This window comes from Phalacrocorax carbo, chromosome 6 (assembly GCF_963921805.1).
Source record: "Phalacrocorax carbo chromosome 6, bPhaCar2.1, whole genome shotgun sequence".
Taxonomy (NCBI): domain Eukaryota; kingdom Metazoa; phylum Chordata; class Aves; order Suliformes; family Phalacrocoracidae; genus Phalacrocorax; species Phalacrocorax carbo.
This window is the reverse complement of record NC_087518.1, coordinates 59,813,480-59,827,203: the sequence shown is the minus strand read 5'-3', so window position 1 is coordinate 59,827,203 and position 13,724 is coordinate 59,813,480. Positions and strand designations below refer to the sequence as shown.

Here is a 13,724-nt window from a genome sequence, read left to right as displayed (position 1 = left end):
AAGACCTGGTGAACACTAGTTGGGAAAACAAAATTTACCGCTACATTTAACATCAATTACTGTAACTCTAAAAAACATCTTTTGATAGCAACATGGGTTTTTTTCCCCTGTTGTATGAAACACACAACTTTCAAGCTGTTCAGATATTTGGCTGAATAGCACAATTACTTCCTACTCCTTCTGTAAGCACAGAGGCAGCAGATACCAATTAAAACTCACTCCTTAAAGCGACTGGAAAGGTTTAAGCTGTATAACCCAAAGTAGCAAAACTTGTGAAGTCAATTTTAACATATGACCCTTGTTAGCACTGTCCATCTACGGTTATATATCATATTTCATTCCACTAAAGTTAACGTGAATCCAGGAAGGAATACAGGACTTAACATAGGCAAGTAAGGTTAAAATCTGTAGAATTATGATGAAAGTGAGTACTTTGTCAAGTTGAAAATAACATTTAGTATCATATATAAATAGCCACTTTGGGAGACATTTCATAGTATATAAAGCTCTTTGCTTATTTTTGCAAAACAAATTAATTTTTAAAAGATCAGCTACACCACTTAAAGTGTAACACTTATTTATTTCTAAATGTTGCAATGTCTGTGCAGAAAGACTAAATTTATGACAGGCTGATGATTAAAGAGAATTACAGTTACACAGGTCATTCTGTTCTCTATTCTTCTGAGTCTAGATACTGTATGAAACAAGGTAAGAGATGTTTGTTTTAAATCTGAGTTTAAATGCTCCTCTCAACGTTTTGATGTCGCAGAGGAAAATGATTTTCATAGAATTATAAAGCGGAGCTGAAAACTTAAATGGTCACTTTTGAATCTGTTTATTCAGAGCCAACTCTGAGTACATAACTAAAAATAATCTTGGAAGCTACTATTGAGAAATTCAAATAGCTCAGCTTAATGGAACTTTTCCTACTTTCATTATTTCTAAAGGCCTGGTTGTTTAAAGTACCCCTTGGTTAAATACCCTTTTTTCCCCCCCTCCTCTGCTTTATAACTAAGTTACTTGCACCTTTCTCCAATTTTTTACCCTCTCTTCCCAGTTACATGTACTAACATCCTGACTTCTTCCTATCTTCCTTCTTGAACATCCAGAGAAAGACAATTTCAAAACTAATTTGGCTCGATGGGAAAGCTTTCAAATATAGATTAAAAACATACGTTTTGACTATTAAAAGAAAAAAGCAAACTACAAGCAATGCCTGCACCACCTTTATTTTTCCTTACAGAAAAAAAAGAACATCCAACGGTCTTGTGTTTTACAGTATGCCTCATGAGATACTAGTTACAGAACACTTACTGCCAAGTACCTACTTATGTTATTTAGTTCTAAATTAAAGAAAGAGATACCTGAAAGACTGGGAATATGTTAAAATTGGTTATTAATGCACACGGTGGCGCAAAAGCTGCTCAGAAGTGAGCACACCCTATATGTTGAAAAGGTGGACACGTGAAGTACAAAAAAAGTATCACCACAGCAGCCAGAAGACAATGTAAGAAGAGAAAGTTTCTTAAGGGAGTATGTCCATCCACTGTACTTGCAGGCAGAATTCATCCTCTATTCTCTTTTTTCAAAATTAAATGAAGGTATTTATTTTTCTTTATAACTGACATTTTGGAGGGGAAAAAAAAATCTCAGTCTTGAAAAAGTACCTTCAGCAGGCAGGCTATCAAAAGATTCAAAGGAACAGGAATGTTTAGAAAGATCAACACGAAAATCAACACTGTACTTGATCTAACCAAGATGTCTTTCATCAGATTACCCTCAGATTGTTTTTAAAGGCAACGTCTATAATTTTACTATTGACATACCTTACCTAACACAGGACTCGAGTAACAGAAACCGTAACTTGGTACTTACACTGTCTTCGGTAACATCAGAAAGAAAGTTAACCTTAAAATAATCACCTGACTCGTGGTAAGCTGATGTCTCTTTTCTCCCCCTATAACTTATATGAAATGGTCACATCTGCTAATTTTCCTGTTCTACTAAAAACAGATACATGTATCTATATTTATTGTGAAATAGGTTCTGCAGAGGCAATAGCAAAACATTTTTTTGTTATTAAGTATATTTGCCTCTACAGTGATCATTAAGGCATTCTTCTCCAGGAACCGCAGATCACATAAGCAGAGGTTACCAGTGCTACCAGAGAGATCATTCAAAAACATTGAAATGTAGGCATTAGCATCAGTCATTATCACCAGGGAAATTCAAACTAGCATTAGAATTGCAGAATGTGTCAGAATTAGAAAGTTAGAGACTGTAGGATCAAAACTTATTTTATGGGAAAAAATAAAGTTAAAAGACACTTCAAAAATGTTTTTCTTCTTACATTAAGGAAACATTAAGAAAATTCATCATAATGCAAAGATCACACAGAAAGAAAATCCCCTTCGATGTCACAAAATGGAATGATCATAGGTAAGACTACAGTAGTGTTAGGATGCGGACAAAACCAAACAATTTAAACACATGCCACACGAGCCAAGAATACATGCCATGCCTCACTTTCTACTGCCTGCACTTGCAATACTATATAACAGTAAGTATACCTGGTTAAGCGTGTTATCAGTCTTTAGTTCTTTATGATTGGAATACTGGATATAGATAGGTTGGTTACGAAGATGAGGCGTCACAGCAGAGTAGTAATTAACCATAGTGATAGCTGCTTCTTCCGTAGCAAGTTCCAAAAACGCCTGTAATTAAACAGTTAATTTTCAGTATTTACAAAGCAGAACATCTTCCTATCAGCAGCATATATAAAATACTGAAGGGGTTCGATAACACGTTTTAACAAATATCAGTCCTCAGAGTATGTCATTCTCTACGTACCAACTTTATTCGCTAAGCTACTTCACCTCCAAAAATTCATCTGTGAAAATGCAGGACTGTATCTTGCAGTTCATTTTTTTGCTTTATGTAGCTGCCAACCATCCCGTTCCCAAAAAAATTTACTAAAAGACAGTATAAGTTCATAAAAGATTAAAGGAACAAAGGCTCTTTTTTTTTTTTGATACTTACTGTTATATGACTTATTTCAATAGCATTTTAACAGCATATTTTGAAATGACATGGTAAGCATACTAAAAAATGAAAAGCAGAAAATTACCTGATTTTTCCCTTTCAGCATCAGGATGTTGGTTACTTTACCAAAAGGTAAACCTAAAGCAATAACTTCCGTTTCTGTCACTTCCCCAGGCAATTTCCTGATATGAAGAACACGAGAAGGAGCCCCATCCATTTTATCGTCACCTTTGAATTTCTTGTTGTCATTGCCATTGGCTGAAAGACATATTCAGACTGTATTTGAAAAGTTTACTGATATTACTAGTGCTTTATTAAAAATGCTTTTAATTATACATATAAGATAATTTTTAAGTAAGCCATCTCTTAGTTTGACCTACATAAAATTCAAGGGTTCATGAGACAAATGTTACACGGTTTCAGGAAAGGTGGACTGTTCAAGATTAATTCAACAGCCCTCTGTGATAATCACAACTTGTTTTCTAAATGAGAGAAAACCCACAGCAAATCCTTCATCTCATACAATACCATGTAACAATATTAATTGTGACTCAAGAAGGGCTCACATAAGAACTCTAAAGTACATTAAAAAACAACCCAGAATTTTTTTGAAACAAGAAAAATGGTGGTGAATAGTTACTAAAAAAGGTCCTAAAGGAAAGTCTTAAGGATTGTTTTGCACTTAAGGACCCAGACACAAAAAGTGGAAAAGTATCAAAGCCAGGAAGCATTATTAATGCTGAGAAGGATCACACAGGAGAAAGGGGATGACCCAGAGGGCTGACATCACAAACGTCTGATGAAATCTACAACCTCAGAATTTAAGGACCAAACACAAAATTGTCCCTTATGAACTACAAGCTCACCCACAGAAAAGGAAAAACCAACTAATAAACATGAAGCCACCAACTCGAAGGGGGGGGGTGGGGAAAAGCCAGACAAGATTTTCCTTGCAGCAGCAGGGAAGCGTTAACATAATTGTACAAAGCACCAGAAAGATACTATTCTGGACGGTTGTCCAGAATTCTTGTACAGAATTCCAGCAAAATTCCAGCTTGAGTTCCTTTTTCTGGAACACACGCAATAAAGAGCTACCCAGTTGGATGCAAGACGTGTTGCTTTGGAAAGAAGGAAAGAATAAAATTATTTACTTTGTTTTAAAGGTAATACAACCACTGCCTACAAATATGTCAGTGGAGTAAACATCAGAAAGAGTCAAGAGCTGAAGAGCAACACTGTCATAAGATATATGGATATTAAGGAATTAATCAATGCTGGAAATCAGAATGCCTTTAGGTAGGACAGAAGCAAGTGTTAAGACTTCCTTTTTTCTACTTCTGGCTATAAAACATGCAGGTCAGAGTGTGAGCTATTCAACTTCTGATTTCACGTTAGCAGAGCAGTTCAACAGCTACCTGTATTTCCAAAAAACCACATAAACTGTGACTGATAGTAAAATATTTGTAATTATTAGGGTTCGAATTCATGTGTTGAGGGCTTACACCAAAGAGGATTAAAAAAAAAATATTATGATCAAGACTACTTTTATTTACTCACTATAAAAGCAGAAACAGTAAACGGGGGGGCGGCAGGATTAGGAGGAAGCATTTATGTATGTTAAATCCTCCAAAAACTTTATCTCCGTAAGAAAGTTTATGGCTGCAAGTTCCAGAGGGAAGAGAATAAAGAAGTCCTCAATTATCACTCAGCTGTCACTACAGAATATAATTCTGAATTTGTGCCAGCAAAGTCATTTACACCTAATCTGATTCCCTGCAAAATATATTGCATTTGTTTATGACCGACTTGAACGGAGAAAGTTTTGCTAAGGGTATGCCTAAAGCATAATCAAGAATTCAAGTTCTTAACTCAGTTTGTGTAAACCAAGCCAACTTACTCAAGACTAAAAACACAGAATGAAATGGACCCTTATTTTTACAAGTCAAGAACATCCACACTCCAGATTGGGATTTGAAAAGCCAAACAAAGTATGACATTTCCTAATAGCGTTGAAAAAGTAGTTAAAACTGGAGAACTTGGGGTCACTGACCAAACTTATGAACATACTTTTCACTTTTTCAAGAGTAAGGTCATTCTCCATACTGCCATTAAAGGAACTGATGGAAAAAGGATAAATCTACACATCAGGAACTGTTTCCATCACTCCCTTGTATCTTTTTTCTAACAGCTAAACCTCTTCACTCTAATTTGAATGTTTCTGCCTTCCACTTCAGCTATCTTTAGGCTTAGATAAATCTAAAATTCAAGATCTCTACAAATAGTATGCCTTAGAGACAGGTCATCCCTCAACCTCTCCTCCCGTATTGCCCCCCACCCCCCAAAAAAAAATCCAGAACTGAGCTTTTTAAAAAAGTTCTTGCACTGTAGAACACTAAGTCTTTTCCAGCTTAGTACAGCAGACAACACAACAAAAACCTAACACCGGAACTCGTAAAAATTCAGCTAGCAGTATCTCCAACTGACAATGCTAGAAGGGGTTGAATCCCTGTAACAGCAGGTTTGGTCTGCTGCACAGAAGGACAAGTTTTGATGGAACACAGAAAGAGTAAAATTTCAAAACTACACACTGAACTAGGACCTGAAGTCCATCCCTAGTCTACACAAGGCTCTAACTTGCATCATTCTGGAAAACTTGCTGAGACTGGGCTTCCAGGTAGCCAGATTTCACCTGCTCATAATTAACACAGTATAGCACTTAAACCTCAAAGTGAGAGACAGGCAAAGTTTATGAAAAAGTACTTTTATTTTTCACCTGAAACTCATTACACAATAGTTTTACCTACTTGTCAATTTAAATGTAAAAAACAAAAAGGAAAACATTGTAAAGTAGACAGGCTTAACAGTTGTATCACAAACAATATGTCACGCGCTTGCAAAGAATAAAAGAATTCTGGAATTACAGTAATACTGAAACTAGATTTCCAAGGCCTTTCATACTTCAGCTAAGTGATTTGAATTCATTACAAGTTTCAAAAATTAAATATGAAACAGTAGCAATAAGAAATGAGAAAGTGAAAACAAACTGTTTAAACTAAAAGACCTTCTGATAGAAAGTTTCTGATAAGAAACCTGTTTTGACTACACCACTAAAAAGGTATACCATGAATGCTCAAAGCAGTTCTCACACAGCTGTTTTCTCTTTTGCGTGGTTTTCAACACATAATTTTGACATATTAACTTTTCCACAGCATAATGTCCAAGATTTTTGTTTTTTTTAAAATGAAGCTTCTATTTGGATTAGGCTTCAGGTAATCCCAATGTTACTGGTAATGTAGCATTGGCCCGTATATAATCACTCATATATATGTATTTGCAAAAAAATATTCCTTTAGTAGTTATTGAATTACCTGAATAAATTGTTTTTCTATCTACTAGCACTGCTAATATTTGTGCTTTACAGTTATTCAACTGTTGCTGCAGTAGGTTTAAAGAACAAATTTAAAAGAAATATTTTTTATGCTAGAGATCTATCTTTCCCTAAAGACCAGTTAAGTTTTAACTTAGCTCGTGTATACAAGTGTCTCAAATTTTTTTTAAACTATCTTAAACTAAACATCCACTAAACTATTCTTTAAACTTTTTTTTACTTTCTCTAAAGAAGAGCTATATAGACAGGTGCCCATGCTAAAATGTTTAAGTGAAAAGTCAGTATAAAATATATCAAAATAACATTCCCAAAAGGATCCAGAATTATGCACTACATACATGGCAATCAGAAGAATGCGAGGAGAGATGGGGGGACAGGACAGGGGGACTGGCAACAAGCATTCTCAGTGCTATATAAATGCCCAAGGAAAGTTTTCAGCGGTAGGGCAAGCAAGCATGAGAAAAGCTGTTTATTACTTATTGGCAGAAGCATACTTTGCACAATGAAAGCTGAACTGGTAACATTCAGAAAAAATGAAGCCCACCTTCTTAAAGTAAAATTTACCCCAAATATTTAACACTGGATTGCAAGGAGACTGAAGAAATTAACACATCATCAGTTATCGCTGCTTTGCTTGAAAGCCAAGAGAATATATACTGCTTTTACTTTTGATTATCCAGCCAGCACAGCCCAATGCTAATTTACTATTTCAATAATGGCAGTAATTAACTGTGTCATATACTAAATATGCGTGCACATACACAAGAGAGTTGTTTGTGGACAATTAAAATTTAGCTTTTCAAACAATTATTAAGAGTTTTTGGCACCACATGAAACCTTTCTCCCTAACTTTAGTCTCTTACTTGCCATTTTTTATGGTGCTTTTCAGCTGAAAAGACATCAGTAAAGTACACTTGGGATCAGAAAACCAGAACCCTGAAAACATGGGAACACAACTTCTTCGGAGCCACTGAAAGGTGAAGTCAACTACGGTTAAAACACCTTCATTCTCTAACAAATTCTATCAGTATGACCAGTGTCCATAAAGGTTAAAAGGTAAGTCAAGAAAAGCAAGGTACTAAAAGAATAACATTGTCTTGCAACAGAAATTGAGTCTATGGAGATAAACAAGCAACCCAAAAGATCCTTCCCTATAAAGGGGGAGAAAGACAAAACTGCAGAAAATTTGATGTGGGGGTCGAGGGAGTGTTGGAGACAGAACCCTCACAAGCCAAATAGTAACTACTGCTGAGGAACTGCTACTATTAAACTGGAAGCTTACTGGAAAGTAGCTATTTCGTCAGGTTGGCTTTTACCAGACTTGAAAAGACTGATCCAATTTGAACCTCTTGCCACTAACCCAGTCTTGCCAAGTCTGGTTTAATATCTTTATCAATGATCTGGATGAGGGGATCGAGTGCACCCTTAGTAAGTTTGTAGATTACACCAAGTTGGGCGGGGGTGTTGATCTGCTCAAGGGCAGGAAGGCCCTACGGAGGGACCTGGACAGGCTGGATCCATGGGCCGAGGCCAGCTCTATGAGGTTTAACAAGGCCAACTGCCGGGTCCTGCCCTTGGGTCACACCAACCCCAGGCAACGCTCCAGGCTTGGGGCAGAGCGGCTGGAAAGGCATGAGCCAGCAGTGCCCAGGTGGCCAAGGAGGCCACCAGCCCCCAGGCTTGTGTCAGCACTGGGGTGGACAGCAGGAGCAGGGCAGGGATGGGGCCCCTGTGCTCAGCACTGCTGAGGCCCCACCTCGAATGCTGGGCTCAGGTTTGGGCCCCTCAGGACAAGAAAGACATTGAGGTGCTGGAGCATGTCCAGAGAAGGGCAGCGGGGCTGGGGCAGGGTCTGGAGCACAAGTGTGCTGGGGGGCGGCTGAGGGAGCTGGGGGGGTTTAGCCTGAAGAAGGGGGGGCTGAGGGGAGACCTTCTCGCTCTCTGCAACTGCCTGAGAGGGGCTGTGATGAGGGGGGGGTTGGTCTCTTCTACCAGGTTACTAGCGATAGCGGAAACGGCCTCAAGCTGCATCAGGGGAGGTTTAAGATTGGATATTAGGAAGAATTTCTTCACTGCAAGAACAGTCAGGATTAGAAGAGGCTGCCAAGAGAGGTGGGGGAGTCACCATCCCTGGGTGTGTTCAAAAACCTTGTAGACGTGGCACTTCAGGGCACGGTTTAGGAGACATGGTAGCGTTGGGTTGATGGTTGGACTTGATAATTCTAGAGGTCTTTTCCAACCTTAATAATTCTATGATTCTATAACACTAACAAATATAAAGATGCACTGAAGAGCATAACACTACAACATCTGCATTGGGGGAAAAAAAAATTCAAATTGACCATAGGAATAGCATGACTTAAACACAGTGTTAGTATTAGCTCATTTACTAATCAAGTTACAGCCTTAAATGTATAGTTAAAAAAATAACTTCTAAAAAAAATCAGAAATCTAACCCTTAGTACCCGTTATATTCCATTCATACTACTAAAAAAAACCCCCATCATGCTCTGTAACAGCCCTCTTTGGCTCTCCACCAAGGAAAAGGAAAAAATCCATTTTCCATAGGACATCAGTTGTCTATTTCTAAACAAAATCTCACCTCTACGAATGGCATTCAAAGCATTATTCTCCCACCTAAATAGGGTACTACAGTCTAACCATAACTGATACATAAGCCACATCCTTGCTACACAGAGTTCCTTCAACTTAGCATAAATCAACTTGTTGAAATTGAATGCTTAGGAGTTGGCAAAGCCTATAAATGGCCACTACCTGAACAACTTGGGTCCCTGGCATTTGTAATGAGAAACTCCTATTTCATTAAACACAGAAACAGAAACCTATCTATATAAGCAACAGAACATAGTGCAATGGATCAAGGCATACTCCAGGTCTGTGGCATTCAACTGTTCAAGCTATGAAGATTCAATGCTCCCAAGTAGTTTTTGCAGAAAAACTAATCTTAAAAGTTCAGCATAACTCTTAGCAAAGAGTGAATAACTTACTTCCTGCTGATAACTATTTCTGAAGACATATTTTCATTTTTAGTATTTTCATCCTAGAGGAGTTTTTCTCTGCACACCATTTTTTTTATTTGAGAAATACTTAAATACGACCTAAGGTGTCTAAGGCCAGAAATACATAATTTACTTTAAAAATATATGAAGCCTTTATTTTAGATGTGCGATTTTCCTTTACAATAACCTTCTTCCATATTCACACAATCCCCCAGTATAGAAATATAACTATGTGGCTATGGGCAAAGATTTTGCATACAATAAATAGTTGCTTTCACCTATCATTTCCTGGGAAGAAGGGGAAAAAATGTTAAAAATTCATCACAAGACACTGATTATAAATCCCTGCATATCTGCAGTAATGAATTGATAAACAAACATCCTTTCTGCAGGAGTCAATCTCTGTTTCACAACTGTCAGTACACACCAACGACAAACTACAAAAAATAAATTCTTAAGTGTTTCAGGAAAGCCTATTTCATCCTCCAATACACTCAGTTTATGCATTAAAGAACCTTACTAGCAGTATTATTCATTGTTGTTGCTAATGTAGAAAGTTCCTTCTTGTTTCACATCAGCTCAGTATATGAAATTTAATGTTATCAACAAGCAGAAAATAGTACACATATCCACACAGGAAATATCTGACCAAGAGAAAAAGCAATGGAATTACAAAGATCCCTGGTTTATAATTGTAGATTGTGTCCAGACAAAGATTAAATATCGCAGTGGCTACTGAACACAATCATCTGCATAAAACCACCAGCTAAGGAAGCCGCAGCCAACCACAAATTGGGAAGGTATAACTGAGACCACTGTGGTTTTGTTTCTGAGGTTCTTTGCTCAAATGTATGCCCCTGGCCTCATGTCACAGCTAAAATGTAGGAAGAGAAGACCTTCGGTCTGATCCAGTGACAAACTTTTCCACAAGTGCCAACTTGTTTTGGGAACCTGAACAGGACCTTTGTTTTAGTACAGAAGGCTTCAAAAGCTCAAGCTAACGATGAAATCTAGAATTTAAAATGTTTGAGAGAAGGAACAAAAAAGGAGACACTACCCTCAAAAATAAGATAAACACATGAAGAATATGAAGTTCTCTGAAATCTGCATTTGTTAACCTTAAAACTAAAGGTTACAAGTTCAGTGTTAATTATGCTTGGTTGGTTGGCGGCGGTTTTTTGTTATTGTTTTGGGGCTTGGAAAGGAGAATGTGTTCTGCAAGCCTATTTCCAAGTAGTTTATACCCCATTATCCTCACCTTGCTAGGCCACTACTACATTGTGGAAGCCTTACCACTTGAACTAAAGCATTAACCATTTGTAGTAGGTGCATTTTTACCAGGAACGTGGGCCACATGCAAAGGAAAACCTCGACCAATCAATAACAAAACCGTCTTATAGTACAAAGAATACTGGCTAGCAGGAATGTGAGCTTAAAAAGGAAAGATGGTCAAGCAATTAAAAAATTAAATACACAGCTTCTAACTAGCACACCTGCACGTAGTCTGCACCTCTGTTTCAAAACCCACTGAGCAAGTTTTCTAAGCAACTATGATAACATGCTTACAATATTGTGTAGTAATGTTGCACAGTCTGAAACTAATGCACTTCCCTTCGGCCCTTAAAATATGTAAAGATACTACAGCTAGAGTGACATGCAAGTGAAATGGAACAAAAATTTATTACCATGGCATGGTGGTGTAGACAGAAATCAACTTAATAATAGCAGCGACATTTTATTTCTCCCACCCTGAGGTTTTTTGAGGGGTTTAGGGGGATTTTTTGGTTGTGGAGGTGGGGTTTCTTTGTGGTTTTCTGTTTGGTTGGTTTTGGGGGGGGGGGTTTGGTTGTTTTTTAAGTTTCTTAATTTACAAAAAGATATATTGTTCAGGTATTCAGAACATTAAAATTTTGTTCATCCACATGCCCATGCCCATGTGTATCTATAGAAAAATGTAAATTATAGTCTATTATTAAATTATTATACTTTCCAATCACATGTGCTGTACCTCTTCAAATCTTTCCAATTGCTATTAATTGTAATCAATTTGCAAACTTCAGCAGTAAATTACCTATGTTTAGGCATCGTTAATGTTAACTAATAACCAGTTTTACTTAATGTGCCATCGAAAACAGCACATCTATGTTTATTCCCCAAGTTAAAAACAGCACTTGAAATATTATTAGCTTGTGCGCCTCAGCGCTAAGTATTGTGTTAATACAATGAATTACCTACCAAAGTCACTGCTAACATTCCCTGCTAACGAAGTAAAACCAAGATCAAGATTAAAAGTACCGTTTAAAGCTCCAGGAGTTTGGGAAGCTCAGCTGCAAAATTATTTTTTGAAATATTTTTTACTGACTGAGCTTAAACACACAAATGTGAACACTAAAATTGGTGGCAGCTATAATAAAAAAAACCTGCCAATTCTGCTTCAATCCCTTCACCTTTGACAAGCCAATTTTCATAAAACTTCCACCAACATCTTTCACTTTTTATCTACATCCCTTAAGAATTTTAAGATTTGTATGTGGATTTCAGCAATACATACAGTTCATGGCATGAGCATCTTCATACATGTAAGTTCCTAGAACTTCCATTAAGCAGTCCTCCATTGAAAAGAAAAAAGCCTCACACGAAGTTCGGCGTAAAAGTAACCCATCACAGAGAAAATGCCTTTTCTAGTTCTTCAAGAGAAGGGACTTCTTTTTTTCTTAGATTTAAAAGCTGCAGAATAAGCAACTGCAGTTACATGTTTACTGAACATATAGCACTGAAAGGTAACATTGTTTATGTACAGTCACTTACAACGTACATTACTGAAGTCTTTTAAAACATCCAGAGTCAAAAAATATTTTTTAAATATCCTGGCTTCAGCTCTGGTTTCTCAGAATCCTGGTACCAAATCATATTTTAGTTTACCTGAACTACCTTTCTAGTCATTGGCTGCTGTGCATCAACACAAAAAAAAAATTAATTCACAGATCTTTGAGAGGATTATGCTCTCCAAAGAGATCGCAACCAAGCAAGATTATGATAGAAAATAAGAGCAGACTTTGACAGTACTTCCAGAAAAGCTGAAGGAAACCACTAGGAGTAGTACAGCAGTAGCAGAAGGCCTGTGGTTCTGACAATACAACTGCAACGTATCAATGTCAGCTGGTGCTAAAAAGCTCAGAAACTTAAACACCTAACATCAAAAAGAGAACTTCTTAGAAAAGGTTAGATATCGGTTGATCTGGAACCTTACAAGCTGTCCTCCCTTGCCACAAATTCTCATCTAGCAGATGGGATTCTTCTCTTAGTGTTTACAGAATGATGTTCCGCCATACTGCTCAAACTAAATCACACAAAAAAAAAATCTTGTCTATTTAAATATAAATGGCTTAACTGAAATGCAATTCCACAACAAGGACAGTAATCAAATTATGTCCAAAACAGGAGATACTAGGGTTCACAATTAAGTGGTAAAAGAACTCACACAGAACTCATCCTCAATTATCAAAGTCTAACTTTGTTTTAAGGCTGTTCTTTTATGAAAGACACACAAAGTACATAAGGCAGTAACTTGACTTGCCGTGGATATTAATATAACCTACTGCCAATTTCCTTCCGTCTATACAGTCTTGAAGATGAATGCTGATGACAAAGCTGCTTAGAAAATGCTCAAGGATCAGGCCTTGTATGTTGAGCAACGTCCTTTGGACAACAGTCCAGCATGCTAGCGTTCTCCTTAATTCCATATTGTTTATCAAATTACAGTGGTTCAAATTATCAATAAGAATGGAAACCAAACGTTTGTCCAACAATTTTGCAAGTTTCTTTCACAAAAAAAAAAAGAGGGGAGGGCTTCATATGTAAGACTCCCTATAGGGCAGAGAAAGCATGCATCTTTCATGCCTTGATCTAAGAAAGAGAATTAGAGCAAGAGTATTCATAAAAGCATTGCAGTATTCTAACTGAATAGCAGCCGAATGCCAAAAAAATCCAAACCACCTAATGGAATTGTTACCGTGATAAAAGGGTAGGATGATGAGGTTTTTTTAAAAGCTCATCTCCAGTCTAACCACTAAAGACATAGCTCCCAGTTCTACCCAAAACACCCACTTCCGTGAAAAGGTCATTTTTTGACAGCTTGGGCAATTTGGTTTAGGTTAATATTCTTATAGCATAGATTAAGAAAGAAACGGGGCTGTGATTCACAAGTTTTTGCTCTAAGTTTAGGCCAGCTAGGGCACTGCTAGCAAACACTGGTTTTTTGATTGTGTATAACT

At 37.2% G+C, this 13,724-nt stretch overlaps 1 protein-coding gene across 5 annotated transcripts in view; it reads right to left on the bottom strand.

Annotated features, from left to right (window-relative positions):
* Window positions 1–13,724, bottom strand: part of PTBP2 (polypyrimidine tract binding protein 2) — a 54,900-nt gene that overhangs the window by 23,350 nt on the left and 17,826 nt on the right. For all 5 annotated transcript variants that reach the window (XM_064455556.1, XM_064455557.1, XM_064455558.1 and 2 more), the window contains 2 exons: window positions 3,128–3,300; window positions 2,571–2,714 (listed from right to left, as the gene is read on the bottom strand). In XM_064455556.1, coding sequence (XP_064311626.1) covers window positions 2,571–2,714; window positions 3,128–3,300 — 317 coding nt within the window. The remainder of the gene's footprint in view (window positions 1–2,570; window positions 2,715–3,127; window positions 3,301–13,724) is intronic.